The following is a 17,374-nucleotide window of genomic DNA, read 5'->3' on the forward strand; positions in this document are numbered from 1 at the left end:
CCTCCTTCGACTCAAGCCATACAAACAACGGGATCTCTTCCAGCTTTTTCAGCTCCTCCTTCGCCGAATCAAACTTCCCAACATAGTGGTACACCTCCTACAACAAATGCAGCGACATCTAAACTACCAAAGCTCACCTTACCTAAATTTAGAGGCGAAGTTACACAGTTCAAGCCGTTCTGGGATACATTCGAAAGTGCCGTCCATTCGAACCCGAATTTATCGAAAATCGCAAAGTTCAATTATCTAGTAGCTCAACTCGAGGGAGCAGCGTCACGCGCCATTGCAGGGTTACCGATTACCGAAGACAACTACCAAGCGGCTGTGGACATTTTGATGAAACGATTCGGAAAACCACAACAAATCATCGCTTCCCACATGGACGAACTTTTGAAAATCTCCGTATGTTCTTCAGAAAGGCCTTCTCAACTCCGTTATTTGTATGACAAAATCAGCGTAAACGTAAGAGGCTTAGAAGCCCTGGGCATCAAATCTGCACAATATGGAAGTCTTCTCATTCCGGTAATTATGTCGAAACTTCCTCCCGATATACGAATTCACGTCGCTCGCAACACTAGTCAAGATGTCTGGGAAATCGAACCGCTGCTCGACCTATTGCAACGCGAAATCGAAGCGAGAGAAATGAGCGAAAGAGTTAAAACCGTCCCACCTTTAGAATCAAAACGACAGCCTCCTCCACATTTTGTTCCTGATAAATCGAAGGTTTTGCCACCCACTATTCCACCCGGTACTTCTGGTGCCTATCTTGCTGATTCACAAACCCAACAGTTTGCGCCGACTTGTGTTTATTGTTCTGGGAAACATTTCTCAGCTTCGTGCGAAACGGTCACCGAATTAAACGCTCGCAGAACCATCCTTGCTCGGGACAAAAGATGTTTCATGTGCCTTCGAAAGGGACATCAACAGGATCAATGCCAGAAAACTTGCAGAAGATGCGACAAGAGACACCATCAATCGATTTGTCCACGAAACGCGAACTCCTCCAACAACAACAACAACAACGCGCAGAATACAGAACGTCCCCTCAATTCCGACCGATCTACACAAGAAAGACCTAGGGACCAGACGATCAACGAAAGAGAGAATACTGGCATCACAACAGCAACTACGACAAATCACGAGAGTTCAAAACCGAATTGCAGAGTGTTACTTCAAACAGCTAAGGCTGTAGCGACAAACGAAGATGGGACTAGATCGACCGTGGTGAGATTACTTTTCGACAGTGGAAGTCAGCGCTCTTACATCACTGAGAATTTACGAGCAACACTTCATCTGAAATCACTTCAAACTGAACGACTCAACTTGAACACATTTGGAGAAGCAAAGTACAAGAAGCAGAATTGCGATGTTGTGAAATTACAAGTACGAAGGTCTGGATGCGAAGATGCCATTAAAATTTCTGCTCTGACATTTCCGGTTATTTGCTCGCCTTTACCTGGCAAGGTCTCTGTAAACTACCCGCATTTGGATGGATTGGAGCTAGCGGATGAACCGTTTGACGCCGAAGGTTCGATTGATATTCTGATCGGCTGCGATTATTACTGGCATTTTGTAACGGGGGAGACAAGACGAGGAGACGAAGGTCCCATTGCTGTAAATAGCAAACTCGGGTGGCTGCTGTCTGGACCAGTTAAAGGAACACTCGATCGGAGTTATGTTACGCATTCAAATTTAATAATCGAAGGCCATGACGACCTATTTGCCCGAAACGAAGACGACGTTCTCACGAACACTCTGAAAAACTTTTGGGAGACTGAGGCAATTGGCATTAAGGATCTGACTCAACAGGAAACGAAGGAATCTTTCAAAATCGACGTTGCATGGAGCGAAGACCGATACGAAGTCAATTTACCGTGGAAAGAAAATTGTTTGCCGCTATCCTCCAACAACTATCTGTTGTGCGAATCGCGATTAAGATCCTTACATCACAAGCTGCGCAAAGACCCAGAGTTATTAGCCGAATACGACAACATCATTCAAGACCAGTTATCAAAGGGGATAATCGAGCAAGTACCGAATAAAGAGAAAATTGCTGCGCGACATCATTATTTGCCTCATCATGCAGTAGTAAGAAAGGATCGTGAGACTACGAAGGTACGAATTGTGTACGATGGGTCAGCAAAATCTGGTAACCAAGAGAAGTCACTCAACGATTGCCTTGAAACTGGGCCAAATCACATCCCACATGTTTTCAATATGCTAGCGCGCTTTCGGAAGAATCCTGTCGGTATCACAGCTGACATTGAAAAGGCCTTCCTTATGGTGGGAATCCAAGAGGATCATCGAGACTTTCTTCGATTCTTATGGTTAAGAAACCCAGATTGCGTTAAGCCTGAAATTGTACAATACAGGTTCACACGGCTCGTGTTTGGGTTACGCCCCTCGCCTGCCATTTTGGGAGCGACAATTCTACATCACTTACAACTACACAAACAAAGTGACCCCGAAATCGCTGAATTATTGGAACAACCTCTGTACGTGGACGACCTGTTAACGGGGGAGACAGACGAAGAAAGAGGTCTCTCTGTTTACAAGAGATGCAGGAAGGTTATGTCCAGTGGAGGATTCAATCTCAGAAAATGGCGATCGAACTCGCGAAAACTACAAATGCAAATTACGAAACTTGAAAGTTCACCAGGATCAGCAAACACACAACAGGAGGTCACTAATGTCAACAAAGAAGATGACGAATCATTCGCGAAATCGAGTGTTGGTTGTGACTCAACGACTTCTGACAACGAAGATGTAGTAGTTAAAATTCTAGGAATGAACTGGAACACTCTCACAGACGAAATTTTCTTCAATTTCTCCGATCTGTGCCCACTTGCACAAGCACTTCCCCTCACCAAGCGATCTGTTCTAAAGGTTACGGCCAAGATCTTCGACCCCATGGGATTTTTGACGCCTCTAACAATAGAGATGAAGATCTTGTTTCAAGAACTTTGCATCAACAAAACAAACTGGGACGAAGAATTACAAGGAACTTTGCTTCACCGATGGAAATCGTTTCTTCAAGATCTGAAGTTCATTGGCGGCTATCGTATTCCTCGATGCTATTTTTCGCGACAACCTGTAACCTCTCAGATACATGGCTTCAGTGATGCTTCAGAACGCGCCTACGCCGCGGTGGTTTATATTCGAAACACGTACAGTGATGGTCGAATCGAAGTTAAATTGGTCGCTTCAAAATCGAGAGTCGCTCCTATCAAGGCACAGACAATTCCTCGATTGGAATTACTAGGAGCATTAATTTTGGCCCGACTTGTTAACAAGTTAAAGTCGATTGGAGCTGAATACACAACCGTTCTCTGGAGTGATTCTACAACTGCTCTATGCTGGATCAAAAATGAAAGAGTATGGAAGCAGTACATCGGTCAAAGAGTAGAAGAAATTCGACGTCTAACTCCCAAAGATTTATGGAGGCACTGTCCAGGAGAATTAAATCCTGCCGATCTACCATCGCGTGGACTATCAGCGAAAGAACTTTCTGCCAGCAATACGTGGTGGAATGATCCGAGTTTTTTGTATCAATCCGAGAATGAATGGCCCGAAACTTCTCCATCGGAACAAGTGAACGAAGAACAAATTTTACAGGAAGCCGTCAAGAACGTACCAGATGTAACACATTCCCTTATTACCACTGCCTGCGACAAATTCAACCCGAAAGTTGACCAGATAATCGACATTGGACGGTTCAGCGACAGGATGAAATTAATTCGAGTAACAGCGTTTGTGATCAAGTTCATCAACAAGCTCAAAAACCGAACACTTGAAAACCGGAAAGAAGAAATGGAAGATTTAACAACCACCGAATTGAAGGACGCCGAGAATCTGTGGATACACTCGGTTCAAGCATCGTCTTTTACCGATGAACTTTCTTTTCTGACTCGAAGGGATTCGAAATCAACGCCACCTATACGTGTTCCGCAGTTGGGACTGTTTCTCGACGACGATGGAATTATCAGATGCAAAGGACGGATCGCAAATGCTTCCCTATCGTCTTCTGCCAGAACCCCGATACTTTTGCCTGCCAAACACGCTTTCACCAATCTCACTATTAGGAATATTCACGATTTAGTCAAGCATTCTGGGATAAGGGACACGCTTACGAACTTACGAGAACGTTTCTGGATTCTACGCGGTCGCGAGACAGTCAAGAAAATCATTCGACAATGCGTTGTCTGCCGACGATTCGATGCAGCACCATGCAAACCTCCACCGTTCGCTGATCTTCCAACCAACCGAGTCTCAGACGATCCACCTTTTACTAATGTTGGAATCGACTTCGCTGGGCCATTTTACGTAAAGGAAAACGTCAACAACGCTGAATGTGTCAAAGTTTACGTGTGTTTATTTACATGCGCTTCAACCCGTGCAGTGCACTTAGAGTTGACTCGTGGACTCGGTGTCCAAGATTTCCTGCTTGCTTTCAGAAGATTCACCAGTAGAAGAGGACTCCCGGCTAATCTTCAATCGGACAATGCAAAAACTTTCAAATCATCAAGCAAGGATATTCGCAAATTAGTACGGTCACCGGAAGTTTGGCGATATTTAACCAACAATCAAATCAGTTGGAATTTCATTGTGGAAAGGGCGCCGTGGTGGGGAGGCTACTGGGAAAGGCTCGTCCGCAGCGTAAAGTCTCCTATCCAAAAAACCATCGGAAAATCTACCCTCACCCACGAGGAGCTAAGTACTCTGTTAACGGAAATAGAAGGGTTGATCAACGCAAGGCCGCTAACTTATGTGTATGACGACGAGGAATCGATCTCGTATCCCTTAACGCCATCGGATCTGATTTATGGTCGAAGAGTTACTACAACTCCGAACAGTCAACATTTCGAAATCACTAGCACCTACGATTCTCTGACGAAGCGACTTAAACATCATAGACATCTGTTGGGACAATTCACTCGTCAATGGAGAAATGAATATTTAACCAGCTTAAGAGAACATGCTATCAAGAACGCACGGCTAAGGGGAGACAATGGCGATACAGGGGTCAAGGTTGGAGACATTGTTATTCTCAAAAATGACAGCTTCGTCGAAGCTTCTGGAAGCTTGCGAAAGTAGAAGAATTGCACCCGGGCCGAGATGGAAAGGTGCGAGCAGTTTCAGTTAGAGTTACGAGTACCAATGGTAGTTCAATTCAGCGCTTGCGACGACCCATTCAACACGTTGTTCCTCTGGAGGTGAACTCTTGAACTGAACTGAGAACCTTAAACGTTGCCGTATTTAGATTTATTTCCTCACACTTGTAAATAACGCGAACATTTAGAAACAACGAACTTTGCGATAACACATATAGTCTTAGTTTATTTTTCAAAGCGAATATAGTTGACTCACACAAGGTGATCAACTAGGGGGAGTGTCATAAACCGTCACTTGTATTTGTTATGTAATCAAAGTCGTCACGCTTTTCGTTTTGTTTGTACAAAGAGAGCACATGCCAACAACTTGATTTACTGGTTTTTGTAGGATATCAAATTTAGTGGGTTTATTTAGGGGCGTGTGATTTAACTCGAAAGGTTCTTTCTGTACGATATCAGAGTGTAATAAATCAGAATTTATACGAAAACGATTACGACTACTTCGTGTTTATAACAACAAATATTTTGAATTAAATATTATCAATAAATAAGTGTAATTTTTGGTGTTGCTCTTTGGCCGAAAAATTGGCATTTTGGGATTTGTTGCCAAATGAACGATGATATGCAGCGAAAATAGGGAGGTGTAGTCGGCTTGTTGGCTGTGATGATGGCTAAATACACCAGCTGGTGTCATTCACACATTCACGCAAACCATAAAAGCAATAAGGGTAATTTCGACGCATATATGCGCTGTAGGTCACCAAAGGGTTGAATCAGGCTAAATTTTACCTCTCCATACACCAACAGAAAAAGAACTCGGCCGACAAATTGTAACGCTTAAATTAGCTTTAAGGAACTAACCATCCACTATCAGGGACCACGCAGCATCTGACTCTTCTTGGAGAGGTCGAGTAGGGGTGTATCTTTGGTCAGCACTCTTCATGTAAGTCAAAGGACCCATGAAACGAACCTGCGAAAAGGGAAAAAGTTCAAAATCCAATGAATATTTGCACTCGAGCAAGTCTTCCTTGAAACGTTTCATAATTATTCTCGTTTCTAAGTCACAATTTTCAAGTTTTGTTTTCCAAGAAAACTTTCCTTTTTCAAAATATTGGTAACAAAACGCTTGACATGCTCATGGGAAAGAAGAGGAAGTTTCCCTTAACAAGTTTCAACATGGCAAGTCATGTTTCCTTGTGTGCCCACCCATGCAACGAGTCTGAGTACAGTCACCAATTTAACAATGCGTTTAATTAAGTACACTCTTAACTTAAGCTTTTTCAATGTTTGCTTTCATCGGTTTCACTAGCTTGGTACAACCATAAAGTAAAACTGACGAAGCTAGAATTTTCTTTGTAAACACAACAACACTACGGCTACTAATATGCTACTTGTTCGTCCCGAACGCGTAAAATCTTAGCGCAATGGCATACGAAAAAGCTGGAGAGGCATATCTCGTCGATAGAAGCCAGAGTCTCGAATGCCGTTCTCTGATTCGCTACGCTACTCGCTGTCTATCATCAGTGATAGATAGTGACTAGCGGTTTTTAACAAAATGGCGGCCACTTTATCGCGTTTTCAAAGTGTCTGCAATGAGGATATAGATGATTTACTTGTTTAGTTTTGCACGATAAGAAGGTTTATACTAAAGCAATTAGATTATTCGCTCTCGATTTCTATGCGTGATAGCTGATTCGGGCAGCGCCCTCATCAGCCATCACGCGATGGAAATCTCGAGCTCATAATCTAATTGTTAAATAGCAAGGATGAGGCATGAACGTTTCTTCCGTTTTTTCTCCTTCAGTGTTATATGTTACATTTTCCAATTTCTTATGTTGACGTTTTCTCTTTTGTTTTTCGTTTTCAACGTCGTAAAGTTAGCTATTTTACTCATGCCTATTTGGAAGTTGCATTTTCAGATTTCAAATTGTATGTAAATTTTTTTGTTTTTTTAACTATAGCTATTTTTCTCAATTGAAACCACCGTTATTGAGGTATCTAACTGTACCCTTCTTGTTTTAAATTGTTTCTGTAATACCCTGCAGAAGAAAGGCCGCTCCTTTTGAGATACTGGTATCAGTATGTTTCCCTAAGGTTCCATCAAATCAGCTTCGCTCGTATCGTATCGTATCGTGTAGTATCGCTTTTTATGTATTAATTCTTGCTGGCCATCAATAGAGGGCAGGAACGCAATACAGGTCACCTTTTGTGTACCGTATTTTACTGACTACATTTTCAGCACTTCAACAAATGGCTGCTAAAATGAGGGAGGTCACTAAATAGAGGTTTGAATATATAATAAAAGTAATAGCCTTTTATCAAGGTAACTTTAAATTTTGAAGTAGGCCAGGTAACTAACTGTTAGAGAGAGCACCGTAAAATTAGAAAAAATGGTCGAGTTTGAGAGGCTTGTATTTGAAAACATAATAGCGACGATGCAGTTCCGTAAATTCAGGAAATTTTACAGGCACTTGCATGGAGACGGCAATTTTTACCAATCCGGCTCCCACTCTGTTTAAATCTAATAGCGAAATATTTTGGAAATTTTCGGGAACAAATAGATGACCTCCAGAGGATACACCACTATTCCCATTCCAACCGGCTAGATTAGAAACTATTATTCTATTTGCACAGAATTGTTTATTCCATTTTATCGGCTTCGTTCGAGTGTACAGGGTTGTAAGTAAGGAACTGAAAACCAGGCTCTTGGCCTTTGTTTCCATGTCTGTGACAAGAAAAGTTTCCGGAAGTTTAAACAGGAAATCGACCTAGCTGTGACGAAATCTAACCTGTGGTTGCTTCCATTGCCTGTGCTTCTGGGTTGCCATCTTGTTGTCATGGCGAAGAGACTCTTGAAGCAGAGTGATGTCGTAAAGGGGGATGTTTTCGTCGGCAGCTCTCTGCTGGAGAAATGCCATTGTATTTTCCAGCGTTTCGCTTTCCCTCAGTGCTTTATATTCATTTGTTGTCATTTTAAGGTTAGTTGTGGCAATTTTGGAAAGCACTTGCTCAAATGTTGCCTGAAAGAACATAAGTAATACGGCGACTAAGTAGTCAAGTTTGATAAGATTTTTTTCTCTACTTCTCCTATTACAGAGTTTATTCTAGACATCGGTTTCTTTGGGCCAAGAGGTCCCGCCCACTCCCCTCTCTCCTTCAGAGATGTTAGAGGTTTTTTTTCAATGGGAACAGGATCACATAGCCTCAACTTCTCATAACAATTATCGATAAATTGGTGATTTATAATAAATATTTAGACACATGGAACTTTCTGTAAGTTGCATATGCATTGATAGCGGATTAAATTTGCAGCGCAGAATTTTCAGGTGTGTAACAAAGAATTATTTGAAATATCAGACCGTGTGCGCGAAGGATATTCATTTCTCAAACTCATTAATAATTCATCAAGCCAAAACAAAGCAAATCACCGCCGTGAAGGAGGTTTAGAAATGTGATCTTAATTATCATAAAATTTTGTGAACTTTTGCTTCGAATTTCTCCAAGAATTATCAATAGTTTGAATAGCTATATCAAACACTCGAAAGAGTGTTTCCTCCTATTTTCAAACACCTCGAAGTTGGTTAAAAAAAACTCGGCTGCGCCTCGTTTTTCCAACCTACTTCTCGGTGTTTGGAAATCGGAGGAAACACTCTTTCTCGTGTTTGATATATTACTTGTCAAATCTTTCTCAATAGGAACATAGCCTTCGAATTCCTCGGTGAAATCTGTCCACCACAGATGACGCGCTAATGCAGTTTCATGCGATAAAATCTTTCTAGAAATAGGTTGCCGATGATTAAATATCTTTATTTGAAACACGTAAATGCAGAGAGAAGAGTTTCATAATCAATTCCTTCAACTTCCTGAACGCCATATATCAATAGATCATACTCATTGCCAATTGGTGAGCCCCCCAAAGTCAAAAATATGAAACAGGCTCTCTCCTTTCTCGCCTCTGCAACATGAATCTTGGCTTTTTTTTCTTTTTCTAGATTTTGAAGATTTTGCTGTAGACATCCTTGGGAAAGTGGCAGAAAATTTTGTCACCACTCTCTCCATATCTTGCACAAAATTATCAATGTTGTTCACAATTCCTGTAGTTACAAAGTGAAGAGTACCTGTATTAAATTTGTGATGGCATTGTAGCCTTGTTTGCAGTTTTCCAGTTGTTTTCGTGAATAGCCTGTTGTCATGCTCGGTAAATTTGATATTTTAATGTTTCTGCCCGTTGTCTTAAATTAATTGCCTCATTCTTGCATCTCAATATATTTCTTTTGTCATTTGAAGTACTTTTTGTGCCTGAGGAAGACATCTAACACGTGTATTAGCTATTGAAGAACCAGTGGGGGGGGGGGGGGGGAGGCGGCAGGGGAGGGGGGCAGGTGGTTGACCTTAATATTATCAGTAGGTGAGGGGGAGGGGTTAAAGTTGAGTTTTGCTTAGTAAGAGGGGGGACTTAATTTTGAACCGTATTTTACCCATTTCCCACCACCCCGCCCCCCACATCCAGCCAATTATTGCACAGTATATAAGTTACGGCTGAAAATTCCCATTATATTCTGCTGTAGGGAAAACAAGAAATCGCATAGACGGGAGCCGTCAAGAAAGGGGAGGAAACTGGAAGTAAATGGTAGAGAACTGGGATTTCCAAATCCAACTCCCCTCCCCCCCGCGAACACACAATACATCTGCTTACCTCAAAAAGCCCATCCATTAGTTTTTCCAATCTTGTGCCACTGAACAGCATCTCCAACCTGGCAGCACCAGTTCTGTTTGGTAGGTACCATGGAAATGTATCAATCATTGCCATGAAGGCCACGTCTTCACATTGTTCAGTGAGAATGTTTGCTATTTCATACGCTACAAGACCGCCAAACGACTGTCCAGCTAAGTAGTAGGGGCCATGCCTTTGGACCTCTTTAATCATCCTGATGTAGCTCTCAGCCATCTTACGAACACTTCTGTTTTCTGCTTTCATTGTAGGCTCGGTGTATCCAATGGCATAAAATGCCACGAGTGACTAAGGACGAATAGTGAGATCATTAAACTTTTGGTAACTCAGAGTCTTAATATAGAATGAGTCAATTGCAGTTAGGTTCAGCATTTTAATCAGCTGCTAAGACAATGTAAACATTCTGGTGTTCTTTCCAACAGCTAAAGTTAAGGTTGTTTCGTTTATGAAGGGCTTAAAGAGGACACTGTATTGTGAGAAAAGCTACGCAAATATTTAACAAAGAGCCTTTTCTCTGATATAAAATTGTTCGTAGAGTACCGGGAGGAAAAATATTAACTGATTTCTTTAATGAAAAACAAACTATAAGTCAGTTGTTAGCAACTTCTTCAAATTGTAATCTATATATTTCCATCCAAGTCATCGACAGCGCAAAAGAGAAATATTATTTTATCTGTACTTTTAGGGTAATTGTTTAACCTTTTCATTAATGCAAATATGTTTTTCGTTATTCAAAAGCACACTTAAAATCCATTTCCAACGTACAGCGATAATCGTGACATATATTCCAATCAGAATCGCGTCATTCTTTAATCATGAAACCATTGACACATGCTCTGGGTTCAATGGAGTGTTTTAAAAATAAACGTAAATTGTAGTGCCTTCTTGTTGTGTGCATAGGGAATCATGTTCCCGTCTCCAATCCATGGCATTTTATGAAACTAACGAGCAATGCGCAGGCGGATTGCTAGGGAAATGTGTTACCATCCTGCGGATCAACGCACTAGTGATGGATTGGCATTACAGCCAGATGGAATGGGAAGAGTGATCTTGAGTCAATTCTGTGGTCATTGGTTACTAATTACCGTGTAGCATGAAAATTTTGCGGGTTCTGAATTTTGTGGATTTTGCGGATTGACCTCGATCCGCAAAAATTAGTTCCCGCAGAAAAAAAAAACACCCGCAAAATAAAACGCCGCAAAAATTAACTCCCCTCAGTCAAATTAAAAACTCCACTTTTAATAGATCTGCACCACTGGGGCAATATACGCATTGGACTTAAACAGACCAACCATGTTCTGGTGGCGCTTCTGTGGTAGCCTGCAAAGAAGTTATTTCAACTCTTGAAGCTTTAACTGAACAAGAGTGTTATTATCATCGACTGAGTCTGCCTCATTGCGTTACAGTAGGGCAAAGTTTTGCATTTTAGCAGGCCGCTCCCAGTTAGGTCTCAAAGTTGTATATCTACTTGCTCAATCTTTCTCTCGAAAGCCCCTCTGTATACCTAGAAAGGTTTCAGCTACGGTAATTCAAACATTCATACTGCTTTCTTATAAAATAATATATTGTTTGGTTGTGCATAGTAGGGTAGGCTTTTTGTTTTGTTTTGTTGTTGTTCAGTCCCTTTGCGCAGTAAGGTATTACAGTGGTGTGTCCCTAATATGTAAGTAGAGTGAACTGTGACTCAAGATACCGTACAATAAAAGTTGAAAATATTAAGGTTTCTTTCACTTAAATGTTCTGCTGCTTGAACAGAGCATCGCAAAAATTAGTACCCAGCAAAAATTTCAGTCATCTCGAGCGGCAAAAATTTGTTCCCGCAAACCACAAAAACTCGCCAATCCGCAAAATAAAACTCCCGCAAAATTTTCGGGCTACACGGTGCCGTTTAATAAATTAATCAAATCTTACTTGTTGTGTGAATCCATTAGAAATGGGTGCAAGGTTCATGGCATATCGTCCCGCTGGATGTACACAAAACAAGTTCACCTCAGCTTGTTCAGGCTTGAAAAGGGGAATGATGTGATAAGTGGCAGTAGCGGACACTTTTTCTATGGGATGGACAGTCTCCTCGGCAGGCTGATTTCTCTGTGAAGAGTCTTCTGGCAGTGGGTCATCCCTGTTTGTCATCTCATCACTGTGGATATCCTTCTCGTTTCGGCTAGGCGCTGTCGCGTCATTACCAAGCCTTCGGATGATGTCTTGTGCCAGCCTAGCAGGAGTTGTATCAGGTTGGGTAAAATAGAATACCTGTTGATTAACAGTGACTGGTCAGTAGCTGAATATATCTTCTTTGACATGAAAGTTTTTTTTAATTCTTTCTTCTCAGTCGTCAACAATTTTAGTACATAGTCCACCACTTTGTGTGTATTTCTGCCTTAATCTGCACTGGGCGTTGGCGAGAGAGCGATTTGAATTTCGTGTATTACAATGTTGCTAGTGATTTCCACCGGAGGTGGGGTGTAGGGACGTAGTAGCCCGCCCAGGCGGGAGGGGGCACTTTCCATTAAGCTATATTGGCATGTGCGGCTTCAAAGGGTATGGTTCTTGAGCCGTTTTGCCCGAAATAGGAGGAATCTAAGCCTGAAAACGGGTATGGATTCTAGAGACCAGTTCTGGTATGAATTTATAGAGGCTTAAAGTCTGGATAAAGGTACCGGAATATTATTTATTTTGGTCAGAAAACTATCGAAATATATCTGGAAGGAAAAATATGTAACCATAAAGATAGTTATAGTTCGCCCATAAAATGTTGATTCTACGTACTGACTAATTTTTTCTACAAAAGATTTTTTCGGGGTGGATTCAGGATGTCATGAAAATGGGCGTAGAGAGTCAAAGTCCGTTATTTTTTAGAGGTGCTAGAGATATGGGTATCTGTGGACTAGAAGATAATAAAGATACTCGGTGGTGGTGATCGTACCCACACCCGTCCTTGCATTTTTCAATTCTTACCTCAAAGGAAATATGAAGTGAAGACTCCAGCTGCATTTTAAATGTCAATCCTGAAAATGAGTCCATCCCATAGTTGTACAAACTGGAATTAAAATCAAGGTCAGTGGGCGCATTCCCCGTCCACGAGCATAGCAGATCAGTGACATATTCATAGACCAGTTTTTCTCGTTTTGTTGGGTCTTTCTCCATGAGTAGCCTAGAAGAAAGCTGCTGTATGTCTTGCAAATTGTTGGTGAGGACTTCAGCATTTCTGATGTAGGTCAATCGGGTTGACGTTGCTAATCCAGGTGCACTCATTTGAATTTTTTGCCAGTCGACGTCAAACAAGCCTAACTGTGCTCTCCCTGACTCCTCAATGAGAATCTTTTCCATGTATTGTATGGCTGAGAAGTAAAGAAAATATTCTGTAAGAAATTGCACTACATTCTTCACTGTTGCCTCAGGGAAGAACTAGAACACCGGACGTCAGCTGTATCTAAATTGTTTCACTTAATTCTCCTTTCGCTGTTATCATTTCTTAATTAAAAATGGTGGCTTGAGCACGCTGTGTAGATCATTTTTTCAACGCGGTCTAAAGCTAAAAGGTAAACATTAATTTTGAAGCAACTTTTTGTGAATGGTTTTTCTTTAACACTTGCTTCCTTCAAACGACATCATAAAATTGGCTGAGAAGGCAGAGGCAGACTTTGTAACGGGAAAAAACTTAGACCCCCTCCCCCCAAGTTTTTAATCACTTGACTACTGTGAATCAATCGCAGGGTAGAAGTGTAGAACTGAAAAAAATAACAAGGAGCGTGTTTACTTCACGGTCTCATAATTTAACGAATTTTCTCTCGTTGAAGAAGGATAAGGAACAATCGGCCTTTCAATTAAGGGGCCCAGGACAATAACTCCCTATACAACTTTTTATACCCTTCAGACCTCCCTGCTTTATTGTGTATTATTGTAGAATGGGGAATACACGTATTAATCATTAATCAACTCAGGGAAGAAAGAAGTAACGATCAAAGCGATACTCCCTTTACTGACTTAAGTGATGATTTAAAAATTTTCTTCATCATTTTGTTTGCTTGACGAAGTATTAGAATTGTAACAAACATGGAGAGCTAGGAATGTTAACCAACCGTAGAAATTAGAAGCCAAATGAATCGAAGCATTTTGAAGCAAGTTTCAATGGCAACTGTTCTTTTTGCGTATGATTCTATAACGTTTTGTGCTTACCTTGTGATGAAGGCAGCAAAAAATAACCTGCCCTTGAAAGGTGAGCAGCAATGGCCTCTTCACGTTGAAGAACTCCAGCTCCTTTGATGGGCCCCCAGTTGATAGATACAGCAGGGAGGTCAAGCACATGGCGACGATACTGTGCCAGACCGTCCATAAACGCATTAGCTGCTGCATACGACGCTTGGCCTGGATTACCAAGAAGCGATGCGATTGACGAGAACAGAACAAAGAAGTCGAGATCCATTTTCAGGCTCATCTCATGAAGCAAAAATGCTCCTGTGGATAAGAAAATGAAAAATATGCTCAAGACGGATGTATGCTTTAACCCATGAGAACAACTGTTTGTAGATAAATGAGAGTCAGTGTGGGCTAAACTGAGTTTTAAAAAAAGAGTAGTTACATTGAATCGCTAAATTCACTATGCGACGTAGCCGAAAATAGTAGCGTTACGGTATTTCAGAAACGGGTATATCATCATACGGTTACACTGGGAACGGTAAATATTTGTTTGAGATAATCACAACCGCTAAAGACATTCGTTACCTTTTATTTTCGGTGCTGCAACCTCTCTAAAGTTGGCTGTCTTCAGGTTTGGTATTAGCTCATCTCTCAAAACCATCGCTGTGTGTACAATGCCTGCCATACTGGGAAGAGTCTTTAGTCTTTGTTCCAAGGCCTTCATAGACGCTGGACTAGAAGCATCTGCTTGGTGCAGAATGATGTTGGCTCCAGTCGATTCCATTAGCTTAGAAACTTCAGAAATTTTTGATTCCGATGGTGCTGAACGAGCAACAAGTATAATGGTCTTTGCACCAAAATCAGCCATCCATCTTGCAACTTCAAACCCAAAACCACGCATACCTCCCACCACCATGTATGTACGGTCGGCTTTCAAGCCCTCTGGATCGATGCCAGGGATCAGAATTTCTGTAGATTCTTCTGACCGGTCATGACTAAATGAAAGGGAAACAAATGATGGGGTCGCCACTTTGGAGAAGTCGAGCAACATGTGGGGACTTTTCCCTTGAATTTCCTCCACTCTTTCGAAGACGTTTACCGTTGTTTGGGTTATTTTCAGCACTTGGTTCATGAAACCAGCAGACTGCATTAACTGTAGAGCAGAGCTCCACACTTTTGCAAACGTGTTAGGACTTTGGAGAATATCTGTAAACCCTATCCTTTCGCAAGTTATTTTCTTATCTGCAGGAATGGTTATCGAACCTTTTCCATCTTCTTTTAACATTATCAGCTTCCCACCTTCTTTGAGGAACTGGCAGGTTCTCTGTAGGCTCTTGAGCTCGGGTTTGTGGAAAAATATGGCTGCGTCAATTTCAGGGGTTTGTTCCACACTTTTTGAAGACTCAAGAGGAGAGACCACTTCAGAACACAAGCCTTTCTTTGGTTCCTGCTGAGTGTAAACAGTCACGGCATGTCCTAAAGCTTTGGCCACTAGGACAGTAACCATCCCGAGACCACTGTTTGTGTCACCGACAAGAAGGCGCAGGTTTTTCTGTTCACCAAGAGCTTTTTTGATAGCATATAAAGCAGTTGCCAGACAAACAGGGAGGGTTGCTGCTTGTGAGTCACTCATGCCTTTAGGTTTATGAATAACGTGGTCTACGTTTATTTGAACCTGGTTGCCAACTTTGGAAATATTTGCCATCCCACACACTTCATCTCCAATCCGAAATCCTACTTCTTCTGTGACTGCCTTGCTTACGCGGCCGCTGAAACCAGCTGTTCGGGAATCCCTGAGAAGATTGTTTACATCTCCGTCAGCAATCCAAGTGCATGTCACATTGACCAAAATTTGGTTACAGGAAAGACTTGGCCAGGTGGTTTTCCTGAAACAAACTTCGTTTCTCTTGGGATGTAGAGTGATGTAAATTGATGGGCTGGTATCGCTTTTACATAGTGTAGTGGCTTGACATGACGACTCGTCCATCCAGGTTATGCGATTGACGAATCGTTTTCCATCACGGAATGCAATCTCATCCTCTTCAGGTGCTGCTTCAACTTCTTGTGCTAATAAGACAACGTCAGCAAAATCATCGCTGAGGTCAACTGTTGTACATCTGATGTTGGCATATTCAAGCGAAGCCGTCCTGCGTAGTCCCATTACAGAAGACGCCCAAGGAAAGCGGCATGTTCCTCTTTCTGCAGAAACTACTTGGGAGTTTCTTGTAACTATGACTAAATGGGGGCTTCTAAGGTTGCCACTTGCAATGGCTTGCAAAATTTGAACGGAGCTGACGAAAGAGAGCATTTGTGAGGTATCTGTTGCTTCGTATGATTCTGATAGCTGCTCTGCATCTATAGGAAGAAAGTTGACGAACTGGACTTTTTTGTTCGATGTGGCCACGGAGAGTATTGCTGAACTAATCTCTTGCTTGACGGTTTCCTGCCAATCATCATTCGTGGTTGTGACATCCACAGAGACAACAACGGGAGCTGGCATTTTCGTCTGAAGGTGATCACAAAAACACTGACCAACTCCTTGAGAATCTTTCAAGACAATTCTCACAACAGCTGCTGTGCTTGACTCGTCTTGTGAAGCGTCGATCGCAGTCTCCACCCACTTCATTTCATATGCTACGTTGTCAAGCTTCTGTGACCTAATAAGGGAGCTGATCTCCGTAGACTGGAAACCTTCGACTTTAAGTAGAATGATTCCTTGCGAATTCATCAGGTTTATGTTGTAAGTATCCCAGTTTCCACACGACTGCTTTGAGACATGGCAGAATGTTTTTTGAGGAATGTTTCTATCCAGAAGCAGCAGTCTCCTAACACGGACTGGGAATGTAGTCGGTTTTGTTTGATCAGCTTCCTCATTTGCAACTGCCGCCGATGTCTGAAAGCAGGCATCCAAGAAGGCAGGGTGCAAAATGTATCTGGCCATTTCATTTTTCACCTCTTCACTGTCAATTTCAATGATGCAGAAAGCTTCTTCGTGACCTCTCCATATGCTCTTTATTAAGGAGAAGGAAGGACCGAAATTGAAGCCATAATTCTCGGTCAAGTGCCTGAATTCTGTGAGTGCCACTGGTTTCATTCTGGTGGTGATGTCCTTGAAACTTTCTGTTTCAGTCATGGTTTGATTCGATTTCATGGAACCTTTTAATGGAAAAAAGTACTGTGGTTCAGTATGTCACCTTCTATGGCTGCTTGTAACTGAAATAATGATAATAATAATAATAATAATAATAATAATAATAATAATAATAATAATAATAATAATAACAATAATAATAATAATAATGATAATAATAATAATAAAAATAATAATAATATACATACATACAAGGTACTAGCATTCTCGCACTAAAACGACAAGACACTATAAATTAAAATA

The 17,374-nt window shown here is 41.5% G+C and overlaps 2 protein-coding genes across 2 annotated transcripts in view; one reads left to right on the forward strand and one right to left on the reverse strand.

The window, feature by feature from the left end:
• LOC146479533 (lectin-like) overlaps positions 1 to 17,374 on the forward strand; it is a 311,213-nt gene that overhangs the window by 170,976 nt on the left and 122,863 nt on the right. The window lies entirely within an intron of this gene.
• LOC146479550 (uncharacterized) overlaps positions 1 to 17,374 on the reverse strand; it is a 44,854-nt gene that overhangs the window by 8,045 nt on the left and 19,435 nt on the right. Inside the window, exons 4-10 of the mRNA XM_085110364.1 lie at positions 14,566 to 17,136; positions 14,020 to 14,298; positions 12,799 to 13,181; positions 11,755 to 12,093; positions 9,808 to 10,131; positions 7,901 to 8,131; positions 5,973 to 6,081 (exon numbers count right to left, since the gene is read on the reverse strand). Of these exons, the coding sequence (XP_084966490.1) occupies positions 5,973 to 6,081; positions 7,901 to 8,131; positions 9,808 to 10,131; positions 11,755 to 12,093; positions 12,799 to 13,181; positions 14,020 to 14,298; positions 14,566 to 17,136 (4,236 nt within the window). The remainder of the gene's footprint in view (positions 1 to 5,972; positions 6,082 to 7,900; positions 8,132 to 9,807; positions 10,132 to 11,754; positions 12,094 to 12,798; positions 13,182 to 14,019; positions 14,299 to 14,565; positions 17,137 to 17,374) is intronic.

The sequence above is a fragment of the Pavona decussata genome, unplaced genomic scaffold (genome assembly GCF_977016875.1).
Source record: "Pavona decussata unplaced genomic scaffold, jaPavDecu1.1 SCAFFOLD_58, whole genome shotgun sequence".
Classification (NCBI taxonomy): Eukaryota; Metazoa; Cnidaria; class Anthozoa; order Scleractinia; family Agariciidae; genus Pavona; species Pavona decussata.